At 43.3% G+C, this 21,306-nt stretch overlaps 1 protein-coding gene across 1 annotated transcript in view; it reads right to left on the reverse strand.

The window, feature by feature from the left end:
- Window positions 1–688: 688 nt before the first annotated feature.
- The window catches only part of LOC122562891 (leucine-rich repeat-containing protein 75B-like), a 57,239-nt gene continuing 36,621 nt past the window's right edge, over window positions 689–21,306 (reverse strand). The window contains exons 3-4 of the mRNA XM_088000275.1: window positions 19,739–19,851; window positions 689–5,774 (exon numbers count right to left, since the gene is read on the reverse strand). Coding sequence (XP_087856401.1) covers window positions 5,234–5,774; window positions 19,739–19,851 — 654 coding nt within the window. The 3' untranslated portion in view covers window positions 689–5,233. The remainder of the gene's footprint in view (window positions 5,775–19,738; window positions 19,852–21,306) is intronic.

Raw genomic sequence — 21,306 nt, forward strand, 5'->3', positions numbered from 1 at the left:
GTAGAATTCAGCGTTTTTGTCCATGTTTGAATATAAGGTCAAGAGCTGAGTGGCCCTGTTGGAACCCAAACAGTGTCAGAATGTACAGAAATCTGACACTTATACGTCTAGCTGGCTTTATGTTGTAGTTTCTCCTCAGGTATTATCTCCATCTAGACACTTCACTTGATGTAGAATGCCCTTCTCCAATTTCAGATAACCTCCCTTCCCATCCCCCAATCCCTTCCCAGCTCCTCTCCCTCACTTCCACTCCTCCCTACCACCAACTGGATTCATTCCTCCCATGACCAATAAGGTCGTACCCTCTATGTGTCTTCACCAATCCCACTTCACCCCCTGCTCTGCCACCCCCTGCTCTGCCACCCCCTTTATCTGTAGCTCCCCCTCACACCCACCCCCAGTCCTGAAGAAGAGTTACACCCAAAGTGTCAACTTCTCCACCTCCTGATGTGCCTGGCTTGCTGTGTTCTTCCAGCTTCCTGCCTGTCTACTTTGGATTCCAGCATCTGCAGTTTTTTAGTGTCTGATAAAGTTCATTGTCAGGCAACTTGCCAGAGATACATGGCCTCACTCCAATAACTGTTCACTATTTACACTCCTCAATAATCTGTACCTCCTACAACTTTTCTCCAATAATTAGATTACTTACAGTGTGGAAACAGGCCCTTCAGCCCAACAAGTCCACATTGACCCTCCGAAGAGCAATACACCTAACCTGCACATTTTTGGGATGTGGGAGGAAACCGGAGCACCTGGAGGAAACCCACACAGACACGGGGAGAATGTGCAAACTCCACACAGACAGTTGCCTGAGGCAGGAATTGAACCCAGGTCTCTGGTGCTGTGGGGCAGCAGTGCTAACCACTGTGCCACCATGTTCCTCAATAATCTTAAACCCCAATTTCTGTTCTCTGTTAGTATTGCTCAGTTATCTCTAACTCCAAACAAGTGGCAGATGTAATTATATCCAAATCATTTATTGAAGGACATAGAAACACAATGACACTTTTATGACATTATTATTATATCACAGGTTCTGCTTATACCAGGTCAGGTTCCCAATAGAACACAGGATTCCAGTAAGACTGCGGCATGAAATTACCTTTCTTCAATTGATTTGCTGTGAAGTTTGTTTTACAGCACGTCCAAAGACTCTCACCTGACATGGTGGCATTAGGCTGAAAATGGATGACTAGTGGTGCAGCAAACAATGCCATTGAGATCATCTTCCTGAAAGTGGGGTATCACATGTCACATCAGAAAGACAGCACTGACATCTGAAGTAGGAACATTGTTGGATTCTATAAGCAAGGACAGTGTAACTGATCACCTCAAAAAGTTTGTTAATCAGGGAGAGTCAGCATAGATTCATAAAGGGTAGGTCATGCCTGACAAATCACCTCCAGTTTTTTGAAAAGGTGCCAAAGGTGGTAGACAGAGTTAAGTCAATGCATGTTGTTTAAAGTCCGAGACAAGAAACTGTTAGCTTAGGTGGAAGCCCATAGAACTAATGACAAATCACTGACATAGTAAATTGATTGAGTGGCAGGAAACAGATGGTTAGAATAATGGGTAAGTACTCAAACTGGCAGGATGTGACTAGTGGTGTTCCATAGGGGCCTCAATTATTCACAATATTAATTAATAACTTGGATAATGGCATGTAAAGTCAAATGTCCAGATTTGTTGAGGACACAAAATTGGGCAGCCTAATAGACAGTGTTGATGACAGCATAATTGCAACAAGATATTGATTTATTAGGTGAATGGCAAAGCTGTTGCAGATGGATTTTAATATAAGCAAGCATTAGGTTATCCATTTTGGACTGAAAAAGGATGGATCAGGGTACTTTTAAAAGGCACAAAGTTAAATATAGTTGATGTCCAACGAAATTTGAGTTTCAGGTGCATAGCTTTTTAAAATGCCACAAACAGATGCAGAAAATAGTCAAGAAGGCTAATGGAATGCTGACCTTCATATCTAAGGGGTGGAGTATAAAGATACAGATGTCATGCTATAGTTATACAAAACCCAGGTTAGACCCCACTTCGAGTACTATTAGGAGCAGATCTGGGCACCATACCTTGGGGAGGATGATTTGACCCTGGAGGGAGTTCGACACAGGGATGATACCTGGACTTCAGGGGTTATATTATAAGGAAAAAATAGACCTTTATTATCTACAATTTAGAAGGTTAAGGGACAATCTAATCGAGGTCTTCAGGATATAAACAAAGAAAGACAGGTAGATAAAGATAAAACTATTTCCACTGGTTGAAGATTCTAGAACCAGGAGGCATAGTCTAAGAATTAGGGCCAAGCCATTCAGGAGAGATGTCAGAGTAGACTGCTACATGCAAAGAGTAGTGGAAGTTTGGAATTCTCTCCCTCAAATGGTGGTCAATGCTAATTAACTGTCAAATTTTTTAATATGAGAGACACATTTTTTATTTAGCACTGAGATACAGGCCCATGGCAGACATATGCAGTTCAGTCACAGATCATCCACGGTCTCATTGAATAGCAGGGGAGGCACGAGGGACTGGGTGGCCTACTCCTACTCCTATGTTTCTAACTCTCTCTCAGAGTTGCTCCACTATGGCAGCCTTGACGTCTTGTGAAACTTGGAACTCAGCACTGACAGTGTTACTAGCTGAACCAGGGGAATCAAGAGCAGCTCATGGTCAGTGCTTTCTCAGAATGACCTCTTGTGTGACCATTCACATGGACATTTGAATGTGGTTATAGAGAAGGAGAGCCGACAGATATGGATTAGGACAGAAATGGAAGTGGTTGATGGGGAGAACCTGTTTATTGGCCAATGACCTCGTCTACTGTAGCTCTTAAGCGGAGGTATTTGGTTGGAGGATGGGACAGGACCACAGTAACCATGAGATAACCATTCAGCACCTCAGACCTGGCCTGCCCTTCCATTGGTTATGGGCTATTTATAATATCAGCTCAATTTTCCTGCTTCTGCACCATTCCCTTGTCCAAAAATATTAATCCCTCTAAGTTTTCGTTCTTTCTCTTTTCCCAAAGTCAGCTACTGCCCAAGATGCAGCATACGACTATCTCAGCTAAAAGTATCACTCAAGGTTTTCTCCATTTCTAGTGACATTGTTTTCATTTTGTAAGTCCCAGTTTTTCTCTGATAGAATTTGTAGGTGGATTTCTATGATTTCTTACTCCAATTCCCAAAGTGAGTTCCCATTATGGGAAAAACTATTGGAAACCTGAACTGGTAGAGTTGACCGCAAACTTACAAACCTAAGTTTAAATTTAGGTGTGGCATGGTGGTTTACCGGTTAGCACTGTTGCCTAACAGCATTAGGGTCCCTGGTCCAAGTGTAAAGATTTACTAGGATGGTGCCGGGAATGGAGGTTTGAGTTACATTGAGGGGCTGGTAGGCTAGGACCTTTTACACTGGAGCATAGGAGGTTGAGGGGTGACAATATAGACATTTATAAAATCATGAGAGGTACAGATAAGGTGAATATCTTTTCCCTAGGGTGGAGAAGTGCAAGACTATGGGGCATATTTTTAAGGTGAGAGAAGATAGATTTTAAAAAGATATAGGCAGTAACCTTTTTTTGCACAGAGTGGTTCGTATGTGGAATGAACTGCCAGAGAAGTGGTGGATGTGGTTTCAGTTACAACATTTAAAAAATATTAGAATAAGTACAATAATAAGAAAGGAGGGATGTTAGCCAAACACAGGCAGGTAGGACTAGTTTAGTTTGAGATTATGGTTGGCATGGACTAGTTGGACCAAAGGATCGGTGTCTATGCTTTAATGACTGTCTGTGTGGAGATTGCATGTTCTCCCTTTGTCTGCATGGGCTTCCTCTGGGTACTCCAGTTTCTTCCTACAGTCCAAAGATGTGTAGGTTAATTGGATTGGCCATATTAAATATGGGGTTATGGAGATAGGGTGGGAGGCTGGATCTGGGCTGAACCCTCTTCGGAGGGTCGGTGCAGATTTGATGAGCCAAACGCCTCTATCATGTAGGGATTCCATGATACTTAAAACAGAAATAATTGCAGAACTAAGCCAGTAGGTAGGACCTTTTACACTGGAATATAGGAGGTTGTGGGGTGACCACATAGACATTTATAAAATCATGAGGGATATAGATAAGGTGAATATCTTTTCCCTAAGGTGGGGAAGTTCAAGACTAGGGGGGCATATTTTTAAGGTGAGAGTAGAAAGATTTTAAAAAGATATAAAAACATAACTTTTTGCTGAAAATGGGAAAACAAATGAACAAATAATTGTCAAATGTAGTTAGGAGAGACGTTTGTGAGGTTGAATCACAGATGTCAGCATATGAACAACTGGGGGCATGTTACAGAGCTCTGTATGTTCACAGCTGAAATGAACTATATGGTTATATGTACAAAAGTTTAGAGTTGGCCAAAATGCACAAGTCAGTCGACATCCATGGAAAAACTAACAAGCAGCAGTTGCTGGAAATCTGAAACAAGTAAAAGATAGATCTGGATAGATTCAGTCTCTGTGTAGCGATCATGGCAGTTAAGACTGCAGACTCCTCACTAGAACTGGAAAATATTACCAACACGACATTTAAATAGGAGCAGGCACACATGCGTATACACAACACGCATGCATACACAATACATGCACACATAATTACACAACACACACGTGACAGATTCATATCTGACGGGTTTTTTTATATTTCACAGTGAGTCTTTGTGGATTCTACGGTGCTTGAAAATTTTAGCTGGAAAGTGTTCCTCCAGCCATGTGACAGTTCTACACGACACAACACACTCAGTCAATATTCAAAGTCATTAGTTTTGTGATGACCAAAACACAAACACATTGGACAGCTGACAGGCGGCTTCCTGTTCTTGTTGTGATGTACCAGGCCATGTTGACATTGCATCTTCCTTTCTGAAAGTTTGGAAGATTTTTGCACAAAAGTCAACATTTTGTTTCTTTTCTTTAAGGAGTTGATGCTACCAGCCAACGAAAGAAGAAGTTTCATCAGCTTCACTGTCTAATGATACCCAGACTGAAGATCATGAGATATAAAATTCACTCTTGGACAATTTACGGGATCTATAAAGATACTTTGCTGGGATAGGCTTTCAAATAAATGGCAATTCATTTGGCCTAGGGGTATAACAACTGGCTGAAACCCAAACTAGGTTTAGAGCACGCCTTTACTGAACAAAAACTCAAACCTCTCACTGATACGCAATCATCTCTGGCAGCAGCCCTGTGGACCAATTTCCCTTTGCACTGTGGGCCAGTGACCATCTTCATCCTGCTCTGAGTGGGTGACCTCCTCCTCTGGCACCATCTCCTGGTCACTGGGCTGTCCTTCTGTGTACTCCTGGATAGTGGGCAGTGCCCCTTGTAGGCTGCAGCGCCGCCGTAGCCCCACCAGAAGAGGCTGGGGCATGGAGCAGATGTCTGCGTTGTTCCCTAGGTCAATCCAGGACAGTGCAGGATACTTGTTTGGCTCCTTCATCATCTCGGTCATTTCATTGACAATGAGCCGTGTCAGTCGGTTCCCATTCAGTGCCAGGTTGGTTAGTTTTGGAAGGGTTGCTAGCAAGGGCAACAAAAGTCGTAGGCTTTCATCTGCCAACTCGGTGAAACTTAAATCGATGGAAGTCAGATGGTCTCGGTTCAGCTGCAAGTAATATGCCACACGGTGAATGTCCCTGGGAGAGAGTGGCATTCCTGATAGATCCAGGGAATCAGTGGTGAGATTTTTCTGCAATGCAACTTTTAAGCTAAAAGGAAAAACAAGGAATAGATTATTTGAATCAATGCTCCTTGTTACTGGCTTGTTATTTCTTACCCATGTTACGGACCAGATCAACCCTCTTCAAATATATCAAGGCGATCGCCTCAACCCTAACTTTTAACTTTCTTAAAGGCGAGCGTAAGAAGCTGTGTTCCAGACGTAATTTGATTGTGGGCAGCACAGTGGATCAATGGTTAGCACTGCTACCACACAACACCAGGAATCTGGATTTGGTTTCACCCTCGGGTGAGTGTCTGTGTGGGTTTCCTCGGGGTGTTTCAATTTCCACCATAGTTCAAGGATGTGTGGGTTAGATGGATTGGGTGTGCTAAATTACACAGAGTGTCCAGGGAGGTGCATTTCCCAACCCTGGGAAATGCAGGGTTACAGGGATAGGGTGGGGGTGGGTGGGTCTGGGTGGGATGCTCTTCAGAATATCACTGTGGACTTAATGAGCTGAATGCCAGCTTCCACACTGTAGGGATTCTCTGATTGGTCCCACTACTTGGTTTTAAGCAAAACACACCCAGTTAAAATACAAACAAAAAGTAAAGAACTGATCTAACCAACTCGATTGAGAAACCTTAACAGAATAATAGATTATCTAATGACTTAACAACAACTATTTCAAAATAGTAACATTTAGTAAACACACCCTTGGCAAAGGCAAATTCAGTAAAATAGATTGTCTCACATGCAATGTTTCCTCAGTTCAGGAGAAAAGAACACCAGGAGAAAATTCTGGCAGAGAGATAGAACTCAAGGGTTTTGCTGTAGAAGGGTGAGATGGATGGGAGCTTCAAAACCCCAACAATAATTGAAAGCTAAACTAAAACCCTGGCCCTTTGGGAGCCTGACTCCACCATTCATGCTGTATCTGTTATTCTAACTTTAAAAAAAAACTAGGGCCTCACAAACTATTTACTTTATTGGCTTCAAATAGACTAGTCACTTCTGTCTCAATCTCTCTTAATAAAAAAAAGGATAACATACACCTCTTAAAGCCATGGTATCGTCCCACCCTGACTTGTACTATAGTTCATTCTTCCAACTATTGGGAGATCAGTGGGTCCAATTTAAAAAGAGCAGGAAATCTCTTATGTTGAGGTGTTATTGGTGAGCTGATCAGTACATGCAGCATTTATATGAAGACCATAAGAAACAGGAACAGGAGTAGGCCAATCAGCCCCTCGAGCCTGTTCCTGCAATTTAATCAGATTCAACCGCACAAAAGGACAAGTCCTAGAAAATATACCTACCACCCCAACACTTTGCTTAAAACAGGATATGGGGGCAAGGGACAATACTGCATATAAACCACAGAATAATCACTGAGTCCCAGTGATAAAATCCAATTTCTGCTTCACTCATCACCTGCCAGTTACTACATTTGAAAGGATTTATTTATTATAATGTATGTTTTGTTACAAAATACAGTAAAAAGCATTGTATAGTGTCACCAGTCTCTGGTGCCATTTTAAAGCACAGGAAAATAAACTCAAACATAGAATGTAAAGGCAGAAAAATGAAAACATAAAGAAAGTGCCCAGCCTTAGAATCCTTCTTGTTAACTGCTCCATCACAGGTCTGGTGGGCAGGCCTGAGTCCTCTTTGCAGTGCCACCACAGGTCTGATGGGCAGGCACAAGTCCTCTTTGCAGTGCCACCACAACTGGAACAAAAGTTGCCATTTTCTGTGCCATTTTGCCTCCACTGACGTAATACATATTGATTACAAAACCGGAATTAAAAACACAAATAAAGGAAACAAAGCCAAAAGGAATGAGAAACATCCAGATATTAAAGTCTTATTTAAGTCTTATCTATGCAGGCACCCAGGCCAAGCCGCAGTTTGGATTCTCGGAAGGAGATGAGTGCTTGATGCCACTGACTGTACCACTTCGGATCTCCTGCTGCTGCTGGCGCTGCCACCATCACCTCCAATTTTGTAACTGCTGGTGCTGCAACTGGGTCCTGGAATGGGCTCTGCCACGGAAGATACACATTCAACAACAAGAGCTGGAAGTGCTCAAGAAGTCTGACACAACCACATAGAACATTAAGGCACAGTACAGGCCCTTGATGTTGCACCGACCTGTGGAACCAATCTGAAGCCTACCTATCCGACATTATTCCATTTTCATCCATGCGTTTATCCAATGACCATTTAAATGCCCTTAAAATTGGCAAGTCTGCTACTGTTGCAGGCAGGCGATTCCATGCCCCTACTACTCTGAGTAAAGAAACTGCCTCTGACATCTGTCCTATATCTATCATCCCTCATTTAAAGCTATGTCCCCTCATGCTAGCCAGCACCATCTGAAGAAAAAGGCTCTCACTGTTCACCCTATCTAACCCTCTGATTATCTTATATGTCTCTATTAAGTCACCTCTCAATCTTCTCTTAAACAAAAACAACCTCAAGTCCCTCAGCCTTTTCTATTAAGACCTTCCCTCCATACCAGGCAACATCCTACTAAATCTTTCCTGAATCCTTTCCGAAGCTTCCACATCTTTCCTATAATGCAGTGACAAGAACTGTATGCAAGACTCCAAGTGCAGCCACACCAGAGCTGAAAAATGTGTTGCTGGAAAAGCACAGCAGGTCAGGCAGCATCCAAGGAGCAGGAGAATCGGTGTTTCGGGCATATGCCCTTCTTCAGGAATTTCCTACTCCTTGGATGCTGCCTGACCTGCTGCGCTTTTCCAGCAACACATTTTTCAGCTCTGATCTCCAGCATCTGCAGTCCTCACTTGCAGCCACACCAGAGTTTTGTACAGCTGCAACATGACCTCATGACTCCAAAACTCAATCAAAGCTATCGCAGCATATGCCTTCTTAACAATGGGCGGCAACTTTCGTGGATCAATGTACATGGACACCGAGATCTCTCTGCTCATCTACACTACCAACAATTTAACCAATTACCATAGTGCTCTTTATTCCTGTTGCTCCTTCCAAAGTGAATCACCTCACACTTTTCCACATGAAACTCCATTTGCCACCTCTCAGCCCAGTTCTGCAACTTATCTATGTCCCTCAGTAACCTACAACATCCTTCGGCACTATCCACGACTCCACTGACCATACTGTCATCTGCAAATTTACTAACCCATCCTTCTACGCCCTGTTCCAAGTCATTTATAAAAATGACAAACAGCAGTGGACCCAAAACAGATCCTTGTGGTACACCACTATGTAACTGAATTCCAGGATGAACTTTCCCATCAACCACCACAGCTAGCCAATTTCTGATTCAAAACGCGAAATCACCCTCAATCTCATGCCTCCATATTTTCTGCAAGAGCCTACCATGGGGAACCTTATCAAATGCCTTACTGAAATCCATACACACCACATCAACTGCTTTACCTTCATCCACCTGTTTGGTCACCTTTTCAAAGAACTCAATAAGGTTTGTGAGGCATGACCTACCCTTCACAAAACCATGTTGACTATCCCTCATCAATGTAATCCTTTCTAGATGATTATAAATCTTATCTCTTATAACCTTTCCAACACTTTACCCACAACCGGTTCACTGGTCTGTAATTACTTGAACAAGAAGACATTTGCTATCCTCCAGTCTTCTGACACTATTCCTGTAGACGATGAAGACATTAAGATCAAAGCCAGAGGCTCCCTGGCTTCCCAGAGAATCCTAGGATAAATCCCATCTGGCCCAGGGGACTTATCTATTTTCACACTTCCCAGAGTTGCTAACACTTCCTCCTTGTGAACCTCAGTCCTGTCTAGTCTACTAGCCTGTATCTCAGTATTCTCCTCGACAACACTGTCCTTTTCCCGTGTGAATACCGATGAAAAACATTCATTTCACGCTTCTCCTATCTCCTCGGACTCCACGCACAACTTCCCACTGCTGTCCTTGATTGTCCCTAATCTTACCCTGGTCATTCTTTTATTCCTGATATATCTCTAGAAAGCTTTAGGATTTTTCTTAACCCTATCTGTGAACAACTTCTCATGACCACCTCATGGACTTGCAGAAATTAGAAGCTGCCTCCATCCCACACTTCAGTCAGCAATTGAGAGATGTTGGACAAAGAATATGCCAGACTGTCACCAGGTGAAAAAATAAACTAGACATTCTTGAAGAGGATGGAGAACAGGAACTTCAGGAACAAACATGGTGGAAAAGGGTGTGGGATTGGGGATAACCATTAACATATATCCCTGGATTAGGATAATATTTATGGGCGGCACGGTGGCACAGTGGTTAGCACTGCTGCCTCACAGCGCCAGAGACCTGGGTTCAATTCCCGCCTCAGGCGACTGACTGTGTGGAGTTTGGACATTCTCCCCGTGTCTGCGTGGGTTTCCCCCGGGTGCTCCGGTTTTCTCCCACAGTCCAAAGATGTGCAGGTCAGGTGAATTGGCCATGCTAAATTGCCCGTAGTGTTAGGTAAGGGGTAAATGTAGGGGTATGGGTATGGGTATGGGTGGGTTGCGCTTCGGTGGGGCGGTGTGGACTTGTTCGGCCGAAGGGCCTGTTTCCACACTGTAAGTAATCTAATCTAATCACACATAGTTGTAGGAATACAACTGGTATTGGCTCTGACATGGAATATAATAGCTGGAGGTCTTGTAGGCAATATGAGTCATAGCGATGTACAGAACACAAACAGACTCTTTGGTCCCAATCGTCCATGCCGACCAGATATCCTAACCTAACCCAGTCCCATGTGCCAGCACTTGGCCCATATCACTCTAAACCCTTCCTATTCATATACCCGTCCAAATGCCTTGTAATTGTATCAGCCTCCACCACTTCCTTTGGCAGCTCATTCTCTGTGTGAAAAAGTTGCCCGTTAGGACCCTTTTAAATTTTTCTCCTCTCACCCTAAACCTATTTCTTCTAGTTCTGGACTGTTCACTACACCTCCAATTTTGGTGTCATCTGCAAACTTACTAAATATATCTCCTACGTTCACATCAAAATCATTTATATAAGTTGACGAAAAGCAGTGGACCAGCACTAATTCTTGTGGCACTCCACAGGTTTCCAGTCTGAAAACAACCCTCTACCACCACCCTCTGTCTTTGAGCCCACCTTTGAGCCAGTTCTGTATCCAAATGTTTAGTATTCCATGAGATCTAATCTTGCTCACCAGTCTCCCATGGGGAATCTTGTCGAACATCTGATTGAAGTCCACATAGATCACGTCCACCGCTCTGCCCTCATCAATCCTCTTTGTTATTTCTTCAAAAAAACTCAATCAAGTTTGTGAGACATGATTTCCTCCGCACAAAGCCATGCTGACTATCCCTAATCAGTCCTTGCCTTTCCAAATACATGTGCATCCTGTCCCTCAGGATTCCCTCCAACAACTTGCCCACCACTGACGTCAGGCTCACTGGTCTATAGTTCCCTGACTTGTCCTTACCACCTTTCTTAAACAGTGACACCATGTTAGCCAGCCTCCAGTCTTCTGGCACCTCACCTGTGACTATCAGCAAGATGCCCAGCAATCACTTCTCTAGCTTCCCACAGAGTTCTAGAGTACACCTCATAGAGTCATAGAGATGTCCAGCATGGAAACATACCCTTCGGTTCAAGCCGTCCATGCTGACCAGATATCCCAACCCAATCTAGTCCCACCTGCCAGCACCCGGCCCATATCCCTCCAAACCCTTCCTATTCGTATACCCATCCAAATGCCTCTTAAATGTTGCAATTGTACCAGCCTCCACCACATTCTCTGGCAGCCCATTCCATACACGTACCATTCTCTGGGTGAAAAAGTTGCCCCTTAGGTCTCTTTTATATCTTTTCCCTCTCATCCTAAACCTATGCCCTCTGGTTCTGGACTCCCCGACCCCAGGGAAAAGACTTTGTCTATTTATCCTATCTATGCCCCTCATAATTTTGTAAACCTCTATAAGGTCACCCCTCAGCCTCCGACGCTCCAGGGAAAACACCCCCAGCCTGTTCAGCCTCTCCCTGTAGCTCAGATCCTCCAACCCTGGCAACATCCTTGTAAATCTTTTCTGAACCCTTTCAAGTTTCACAACATCTTTCCGATGGGAAGGAGACCAGAATTGCACGCAATATTCCAACAGTGGTCTAACCAATGTCCTGTACAGCTGCAACATGACCTCCCAACTCCTGTACTCAATACTCTGACCAATAAAGGAAAGCATACCAAACGCCTTCTTCACTATCCTATCTACCTGCGGCTCCACTTTCAAGGAGCTATGAACCTGCACTTTGTTCAGCAACACTCCCTAGGACCTTACCATTATCCACCTTTATGTGTTTTAAGACATCCGGCACCTCCTCCTCTGTAATATGGACATTTTCAAGATGTCACCATCTATTTTCCTACATTCTCCATCTTCGATATCCTTCTCCTCAGTAAACACTGATGCAAAATACTTATTCTGTATCGCCCCCATCTCCTGCGGTTGCGCACATTGGCTACCTAGCTGATCTTTGAGGGGCCCTATTTTCTCACTAGTTACCCTTTTGTCTTTAATGTATTCATAGAATCACTTTGGATTCTCCTTAACTCTATTTGCCAAAACTATCTCATGTCCTCTTTTTGCCCTCCTGATTTCCCTCTTAAGTATACTCTTACTGCCTTTATACTCTTCTAAGGATTCACTTGATCTCTCCTGTTGATACCTGACATATGCTTCCTTCTTTTTCTTAACCAAAACCTTAATTTCTCTAGTCATCCAGTATTCCCTACACCTACCAGCCTTGTCTTTCAGCCTAACAGGAATATACTGTCTCTGGAATCTTGTTATCTCATTTTTGAAGGCTTTCCATTTTCCAGCTGTCCCTTTACCTGCAAACATCTGCCCCCCAGTAAACTTTTGACCATTCTTGCCTAATACCATCAAAAGTGGCCTTCTTCCAATTTAGAACTTCAACTTTTAGATCTGGTCCATCCTTTTCCATCACTATTTTGTAATACAGAATTATGGTCGCTGACCCCAAACTGCTCTCCCACTGACACCTCAGTCACTTGCCCTGCCTTATTTCCCAAGAGGAAGTCAGGTTTTGCTCCTTCTCTCGTAGGTACATCCACATAGAATCAGAAGATTTTGTTGTACACATTTAACAAGTTCCTCTCCATCTGAAATCTTAACACTATGGCCGTCACAATCCATGTTTGGGAAGTTAAAATCCCCTACCATAATCACTCTATTATTCTTACAGTTAACTGAAATCTTACAAATTTATTTCTCAATTTCCTGCTGAGCATAATACAATCGCAATAAGGTGATCATCCCTTTCTTATTTCTCAGTTTCACTCAAATAACTTTCCTGCATGTATTCCCAGGAACATCTTCCCCAAGTACCGCCATAATCCTTATTAAAAATGCCACTCCCCCTCCTCTCTGATCCCTCCTTCCTGCTTTCTATTCTTCCTACAGCATTTGTATCCTGGAACATTAAGTTACCAGTCCTGATCAAACCTCAGCCACGTTTCTGGAATTGCTATGATATCCCAGTCCCATGTTCCTAACCATGACCTGAGTTCATCTGCCTTCCCTGTTCGATCACCTGCATTGAAATAAATGCAGCTTAATTTATTAGTCCAACCTTGTTCTCTGTTTTGTCCCTGCCTTCCCTGGCTGTTTGACTTGCTACTTTTCCCAACTGTATCAGTCTCAGATTGATCTCTTTCCTCACTATCTCCCTGGGTCCTCCCCCACTTACTAGTTTAAATCCTCCCAAGGAGCTCTAGCAAATCTTCCTGCCAGTATACTAATCCCCTTCCAATTCGGGTGCAATCCATCCTTCTTGTACAGATCACTTCTACACCAGAAGAGATTCCAATAATCCAAGAATGTGAACCCTTCTCCCATGCACCAGCTCCTCAGCCACGTATTCATCTGCTCTATCCCCCTATTCCTACCTTCACTAGTTCATAGGTCCAGGTTTAATCCAGATATTACTACCCTCGAGGACCATCTTTTAAAATTCCTGCCTCACTTTCGATATGCTCCCATTAGAATATCATCCTTTTTCCTTCCTATGTCATTGGTTCCAACGTATGCAATGACCTCCTGCTGGTCCCTCTCCCCCATGAGAACATTCTGCACCCTCTCTGAGACATCCTTGATCCTGGCAGTAGGGAGGCAACACACCATTCTGATATCTCGCTGCCAGCCGCAGATACGTCTGTCTGTGCCTCTGACTAGACAGCCCCCTATCACAACTGATCGTTTGGAACCTAATGTACCCCACATTACATTAGAGCCATTATCAGTATCAGAAACTTGGCTGTTTGTGCTATATTCCCCTGAGAGTCCAACACCCCCTACATTTTCCAATACAGCATACTTGTTTGAAATGCGGATAGCCACAGGAGACCCCTGCACTACCTGCCTCTCTCTCTGACCTTTCCTGGAGTTAACCCACCCACCTGACTGTACCTGCGGCTTTTCTCCCTTCCTATAATTGCCATCCATCACACTGCCTAGCTCCTGTAAATTCCTTATTGCTTCTAACAGCCGCTCCAACCGATCTATGCAATCTAATAGGATTCGCATTCAAAGTCGCTTCCTGCAGACATAAGAGAGGGTAGGAGGTCCTTAATGGATACTTTGTTTCAGTAGTCACGAGTGAGAGGGACCCTGTCGTTTGTGAGTTCAGCGTGAAAGAGACTGATAAGCTCAAACAAGTTGATGTTAAGAAGGAGAATGTGCTGGAAATTTTGAAAAACATGAGGATAGATAAGTTGTTCAAAGGCGAGACGCAGAGGCATAGGGAAGGTCTTGATGAGGTGCTCATATTCATCAATAATGTGTTGCAGGCTACGAAGAACATGGTATGGTTTCTCCACTCCCTGGAAGTACGAGACAATGATGGGTACCCTATCAGGTTGTATCCAGTGTCTGTCTCCTGAGCAGGTCATTACAGTTTTTCACTGTAGCATGTCGGAACTGGCGGTCGATGAGTTGAGCATCATACCTTGTTCTTATGAGGATGTCCTTCAGTACTTTCAGGTGTCAGTCACATTCCTCCTCATCTGAACAGATCCTGTGTATGTGTAGGGCTTTGATTAGATTAGATTAGATTCCCTACAGTATGGAAACAGGCCCTTCGGCCCAACAAGTCTGTACCGACCCTCCGAAGAGTAACCTACCCAGACCCCTACCCTATATTTACCCCTAATTAATGCACCTAACACTATGGGCAATTTAGCATGGCCAATTCACCTGACCTGCATACCTTTGGACTGTGGGAGGAAACCGGAGCACCCAGAGGAAACCCACACAGACATGGAAAGAATGTGCAAACTCCACACAGACAGTTGCCCAAGATGGGAATCTAACCCATGTCCCTGGTGCTGTGAGGCAACAGTGCTAACCACTGAGCCACCATGCTGCCCATAGGGGTTGGTTGTTTTAATATGTTTAGGATGGAAGCTAGAGAAGTGCAGCATTGTGAGGTTACCTGTGGGTTTGCAGTAGAGTGAGCTACTGAGGTGCCCGTCCTTGATGGAGATGCGCATGTTCAAGAATGAGACAGATACTGAAGAGTAGTCCATGGTAAGTCAGATGGTGGGGTGAAACTCATTGATATCACTGCAGTTGTTTATGTGACTCCTTGCCATGGGTCCACAGGAAGAAAATGTTATCAATATACCCGGTGTATCATGCTGGTTGAAGGTCCTGTGCAGCAAAGAAGTCTTGCTCGAATATGTGCATGAAAATGTTGGCATATTGGGTTCAAATTTGGTCCCCATGGCTGTTCCGTGTGTCTGGATGAAGAACTGGTTGTCAAAGGTGAAAATATTGTGGTCAAGGATGAAGCAGATGAGTTGTAGGATGGTGCGCGGAGATTGGCAGTTGTTGGTATTGAGTATTGAGGGCTGTTACCGCGAAGCTGTCATTGTGGGGGATGCTGGTGTAGAGTGCCAAAACTTCTATTGTGATGAGGAATGTTCCCAGTTTGACAAGTCCGTGGTTGCTGAGTTTGTGTAAGAAATCTGTAGTGTCACAACAGAAGCTGGGAATCCCTGTACAGTAGGTTTCAGGGTGCCCTTGACATAGCCAGAGGAGTTCTCTATATAATCAGTATTATAGATTTACAGCAAGGCTACTCTTAAAAGTATGAACTTTTATTTTATTTTATTAGATTCCCTACAGTATGGAAAGAGACCTTTCAGCCCAACAAGTCCATACCAACCCTTCAAAGAGTAACCCACCCAGACCCATTCCCCATATTCTCCATATGGGCAATTTAGCATGACTTATCTGCTCATGTGCTGTGAGCTCTTCAACACAGGTTCCTCCAAGGTCAGTTACTGTTTGTCCATGTTTCCTAGATGCACTCTGATGTCCAGAGATACTCAAACTCGAACAGCAAAGGCAGTAACTGTGCAGATTCGTAGGTTTCTTTCTCGGATCATGTGGTCGCTGCTTTCGTCTGTCTACCTCCCTTTTAAAGTGCTGTTGTTTTGATATTTTCTCCCTCAAAGTTCCAAAACAATGCAACGGCTTATAAAATAGTAATTACTCCTCTTGGGAATTCAAGGAAATCACCTCCAACACCTAAAATACCTCAAAAAAGGAGCATATTTTACAGCCACAACTTTTTTCACATAATCCATCTTGCATTACCCAGAGGATTAAAAAAAAAATCCAGGCCTTAATTATGGAACAACATGAAGTGCTGTCAATAGCAGGACATATCGACTTGACTTAACCAGTTAGAATTCCTTAAATTGCGTGACTGGCCAGAATGGGGCATGCCATATCCAGTGAAATAAATTGAGCATTAGGCTCAGTTAAAGGGCTTTATCTTGCTGGTCTTTACCCAGAGGGTAATTGTTAGGTCTACCCATGGCTTAAGCAGCATAAAATGGTTGAAAGTGGTTTTCAGTTGACGTAAAATGGCTGAGGAACAATTTCAGCTGAAACAGCAGTTTCCATAGAATGCTGTTTCAAGTTAAACTATAAGGTTAAGTAGATTAAGATAACTCGTGACGGTTCTTGTGAAATTCATACATTGGGCCTTGTGGAACAGAAGCAGATAGTTAAATGAGGTACAGTTTTGAAGAATGCTGCTAGATAAATGGGAAGGGTCAGCACACACACTGATCAATGTTCACATGATGTTAAGAGCCCCAGATCTCTGAATGATAGCCAGCTGAAATGGGCTGAGTGACTGTATTTAAACCGCATGTTTCCTTTTATTCAGTGGAGGAGTTCCTGGCCTGCCCACTGGTGTAAAACAATAAATATTTGAAGTGGACCTGGGTGTCAAGGGACTCGTATGGTCATTCCACGCCACCAGTTAAATGAATCTTAATGTCATCTTAAGCTAGTTCTGTTAGATTTACTCCTTCTATAAAGACAGCAAATTAGTCTGGCTCACAGTTATAGATTATGGAAGCTGCTGTTTCAGTTAGAATTCTTGCTCAGCCATTTTATGTCAACTGAGAATGATTTCCAACTATTTTGAACCACTTCAGCCACGGTAACCCAAACAGGAATCCAGATGTGATCTCACCAGCATCTCATAGTTACAGTATGGCATCCAAAGATTTGCAGGTATCTTACCACCCCCCGCAGAGTTTCTTATAATCTGCTTAATATGTAGGAAGGGGGTAAGTTGCTCGAATTTCAATCTCAGTATGAAGAATATGCTCAGACTGAATTTCACACATGTTTCATTGTGACTGTAGAGATTTAATCCTTCTTGATTTTCAGCGGTCTCTATATGCAGTTTGCTGCTGGTCAGTTAATACAGACAAGAGCCCAATCGTTCTATGTATACACATGGCACTGACAGTACCTACTCCCCTGGTGATCACAGAATCCTCATTTCCTGTTAGTCACCATGGCAACAGCAGCATAATGAGCAGACAGAACCAAATTCTGAGCTGAACCCATGCACTCTGCCTGCTTTCACTGCAAGTCCTGACAACACCAATTAAAAACCACAATGTGCATTGATGTCTGGGCAGTAAGCTGCTGGTGTGTACACATCACACGTTCAAACTAACAGAACCTGATTTCACATTTCTACCTTGCAGCCCCAGAGTCCTCGCTAGCTTCAGAAACTAAAAGATTCAAGGTTCCCACTGAATGAGTCATTGCTCTACTAGCTACTTACGACCCCCTTTCCATTTGGGAAATATATTTTGATAAGCAAGGTGGGGGTGGGGGGGGGGTGGGAGTGAAACCTAGCAATGTGAGATTGGGACACTGACACTGTGAGACTGGCATTGAGAAATCTAAGAGACTGCAACTTTTGGAAATTGGTAACAATTCACTGTGGGAGGGAGGCATTGCTGCTATGGGGAGAACCTGAAACACTGGCGCCAGGGAATGGGAAACATGGGCATTGTGGAAAATGCACTGTGGACAGAATATTTATTGGTACTTTGGGAGCCAGATGCACTAACACTGGTGGACTATGAGACACTGTGACTGTAAGTGTGCTGCACTGAAACTCAGGGAGCAATTCTATGGCACTGGGGCTTTGAAACCATGGGTGTGGAAAACTGGCACTGTGGGAGTGGGGCACTGGCACTGTGGGAGTGGGCATTGACATTGTGGAAGCATGATACTGTCACTCAGTCAACACAAAATTATTCCTTTTTTAACACAATATTTGTGACATCTTTTTGAGATTCCCACTGTGGGTTCCTGTATGATGCTGGTACAATGTGATGAACCATAACCATGCCAGTGTATCTAGGCTTAGGTATGTTTGTGACTACACGTTTGCTCATTGTGGCTTTACACATACAACCTACATCTGAGTCAGCAGAGCATAATTCCACGAGAATCGATCGTTACTGACTTGGCCCTGATTTCACCTTTCTTTACTCTTTGTGTAAACAACTATCACTTTTTACTTTCTTAACAAACGTCACCGAATCACCCATGTCACTAATTATAACTCCAATTACCTAGCACTACCCACCAGCGGCTGTACATTCTTATTTGTATAAACTGAAGTTAACTTTCCCCTAACTTGAAACATACAGCACAAGGAATTATTTCATTGCAACAGTTTTGTCAATTTCTTTTGTTTCTCACCACTTTAATCAGACCCTGTTCAAGAGATGTTCTTTTCTCAGCTAAACAAGTCCAACTTGCTCAACATTTGCCATTTAGGGCAGCACAGTGGTTAGTACTGCCAGGGACCAGGGTTTGATTCCACCCTTGAGTGACTGTCTGTGTGGAATTTGCACATTCCCCATGTGCCTGCGTGGGTTTCCTCTGGGACGTCTAGTTTCCTCCCACAATCCAAAGATGAGTAGCTTAGGTGGATTGGCAATGCTAAATTGTCCCATAGTGTCCAGGGATGTGCAGGCTAAGTGCTAGTCATGGAAAATACAGGATTATAGGGATGGAGTGGGTTTGGGCGGGACGCCCTTTGGACGGTTGGTGTAGATCTGATGGGCTGAATGGCCTCTTTCCATACTGTGGGGATTCTATGACTCTGTAATGTTTGATATGCCACATGGTCAGTGTACCTTTAAGAGACACGTTCATAGTATCACGACTGCATCATAGCATGTGACCTAAGAGGTAAAAAGATTTTAAGCTCTATCTTATTCTGGATCATTTGGAGTGTAGCATTCCATTGAAAACCTGCTGCTCTCTGCTACGATGTAATAGCTTAACATTTGCCCAGTTGCTTGTATATTTGAGGAAAACAATGCTTACATCATAATTAGTCATTATAAATGTATGTTGAATTCTTCAATACCACAACATTCACGCCCGGTGGATCAGATTCACATCGGCTTCATTTCTTCATTTTGGATTGGATTGATCTCTTGCTTTTCAGCAGCAATAATATTCAGACTCTGTTTAAAACATTGTTTCCTTAATTTTAATCCTGCTGAATATAATGAGGAACATTTCCAGTGAGGGGAAGCTCAACAGCTCTGAGAGAGAATTATCATCAAATCTCTTGAATACAAGTGACCGGATGGGGTGGGTGCTTACCAGGCTTGTGACTTCTGCCTGGGCACAGTCTGCCTGTGCCACTTGGAATGTGGGGTCAGGTGGTAGATGAGCTGTCGGCAAAGTTTCTCAGAGGATTTCAGGGGCTCCACTTCCTGAAGAGAAAAGTAGTCACAGTGTGACACAGCACAGAAACAGACCTTTTGGTCCAACTCAAACATGTTGACCAAGTTTCCGAACTAAACTAGTCTCGTTTGCCTGTGTTTGGCCCCTGTTCCTCTCAACCTTTCCCATCCATGACCTGTTTGAATGTCTTTTAAATGTTGTAACTGCACCTCCATTCACCACTCCTTCTGGCAGTTCATTCCACATACGAATCACCCTCTGTAACAAGTTGCCCCTTAGGTCCCCTTTAAATCTTTCCCTTCTCACGTTAAAAAATACATCCTCTAGTCTTTGTAGTTTCCCATCCTAGGGAAAAGACCTTGGCTATTCACCTTATGTATGCCCATCAAGATTTCATAAACCTCAATAATGTAACCCTTTAACCTCCTATGCTGCAGGGGAAAAAAGTCCCAGCCTATCCAGTCTCCTATTATAATTTAAACTTTCCAGTACCCTTAACATGCCGTAAATCTTTTCTGCACGCTTTTCAATATAATAATATCCTTCCTATAGAGAAGCGCATCTATAAAAAAAATTCTTATCATAAAGAAAAAGAAGAAACCAACCATTAAAAATTAACAGGAGGTACTAATATTAAAAATGTAGGGTCATTCAATATGCTGAAACCCAAATTGGATAGATTCTTGATTGAACGGAATCAATGAGTATATGGAATCTACAGGAATTAGAGGCTAATTTATCAAATAGCATAGCAGGCCCGAACAGCTCCTCTTGTTCCTAAATCGTATACAGTACCTTTATGTATAATATGTTGATGGCATGTTGACCTTCATCTTGAAGCAACTGGAATATAAAGTGATGTTACATTTGTATAGTGCCTTGGTCAGACTCGAGCACTGCACTCAGCTGTGAGCACTGCACCTTGGAAAGGGTATGTTGGTCTGGGAACAGGGAGTGCTGAGTGCTTCGGGACAAAATGGAAGCATTCTTTCACTGAGATCACCTCTAAATATTCTAAACTCCAGTGATTAGAGGACCAACCTGTTTAACCTTTGCCCATGAGACAATGCCTCCATCCCAGGGATCATTTTAGTGAATCTTCAATGAACTACCTCCAAAACTGCTCACAGTACTCCAGGTATGGTCTCATTAGCATCTTGTTCTGTTGCAGGAAAACTTCCCTAACCTTCTACTCCAATTGCTTGAAATAAGGGCCAATATTCCACTAACCTTCTGGATGACCTGCTGCATCTCTGTGCTAGCTTTGTGTTTTGTGCATAAGTATAGCCAAGTCCCCTTGCAATGCAGTGTTTTCTTGATCTGGATAATTTATGCCTTTGCTTGTATCAGGAAATATACGTGCCTGTGCCCTGACCCCGCGACAGCTACTGCGTAAAGCCAGTATTATGTCTCTACTGTCTATCATGCAATCTCACATCTATCACCAGAGTTTCTCTCAGATGCCCACCACCAAAACGTTTCAC

This window comes from Chiloscyllium plagiosum, unplaced genomic scaffold, assembly GCF_037043375.1.
Source record: "Chiloscyllium plagiosum isolate Xiang-an unplaced genomic scaffold, Cpla_swu_hap1 HiC_scaffold_24, whole genome shotgun sequence".
NCBI lineage: Eukaryota > Metazoa > Chordata > Chondrichthyes > Orectolobiformes > Hemiscylliidae > Chiloscyllium > Chiloscyllium plagiosum.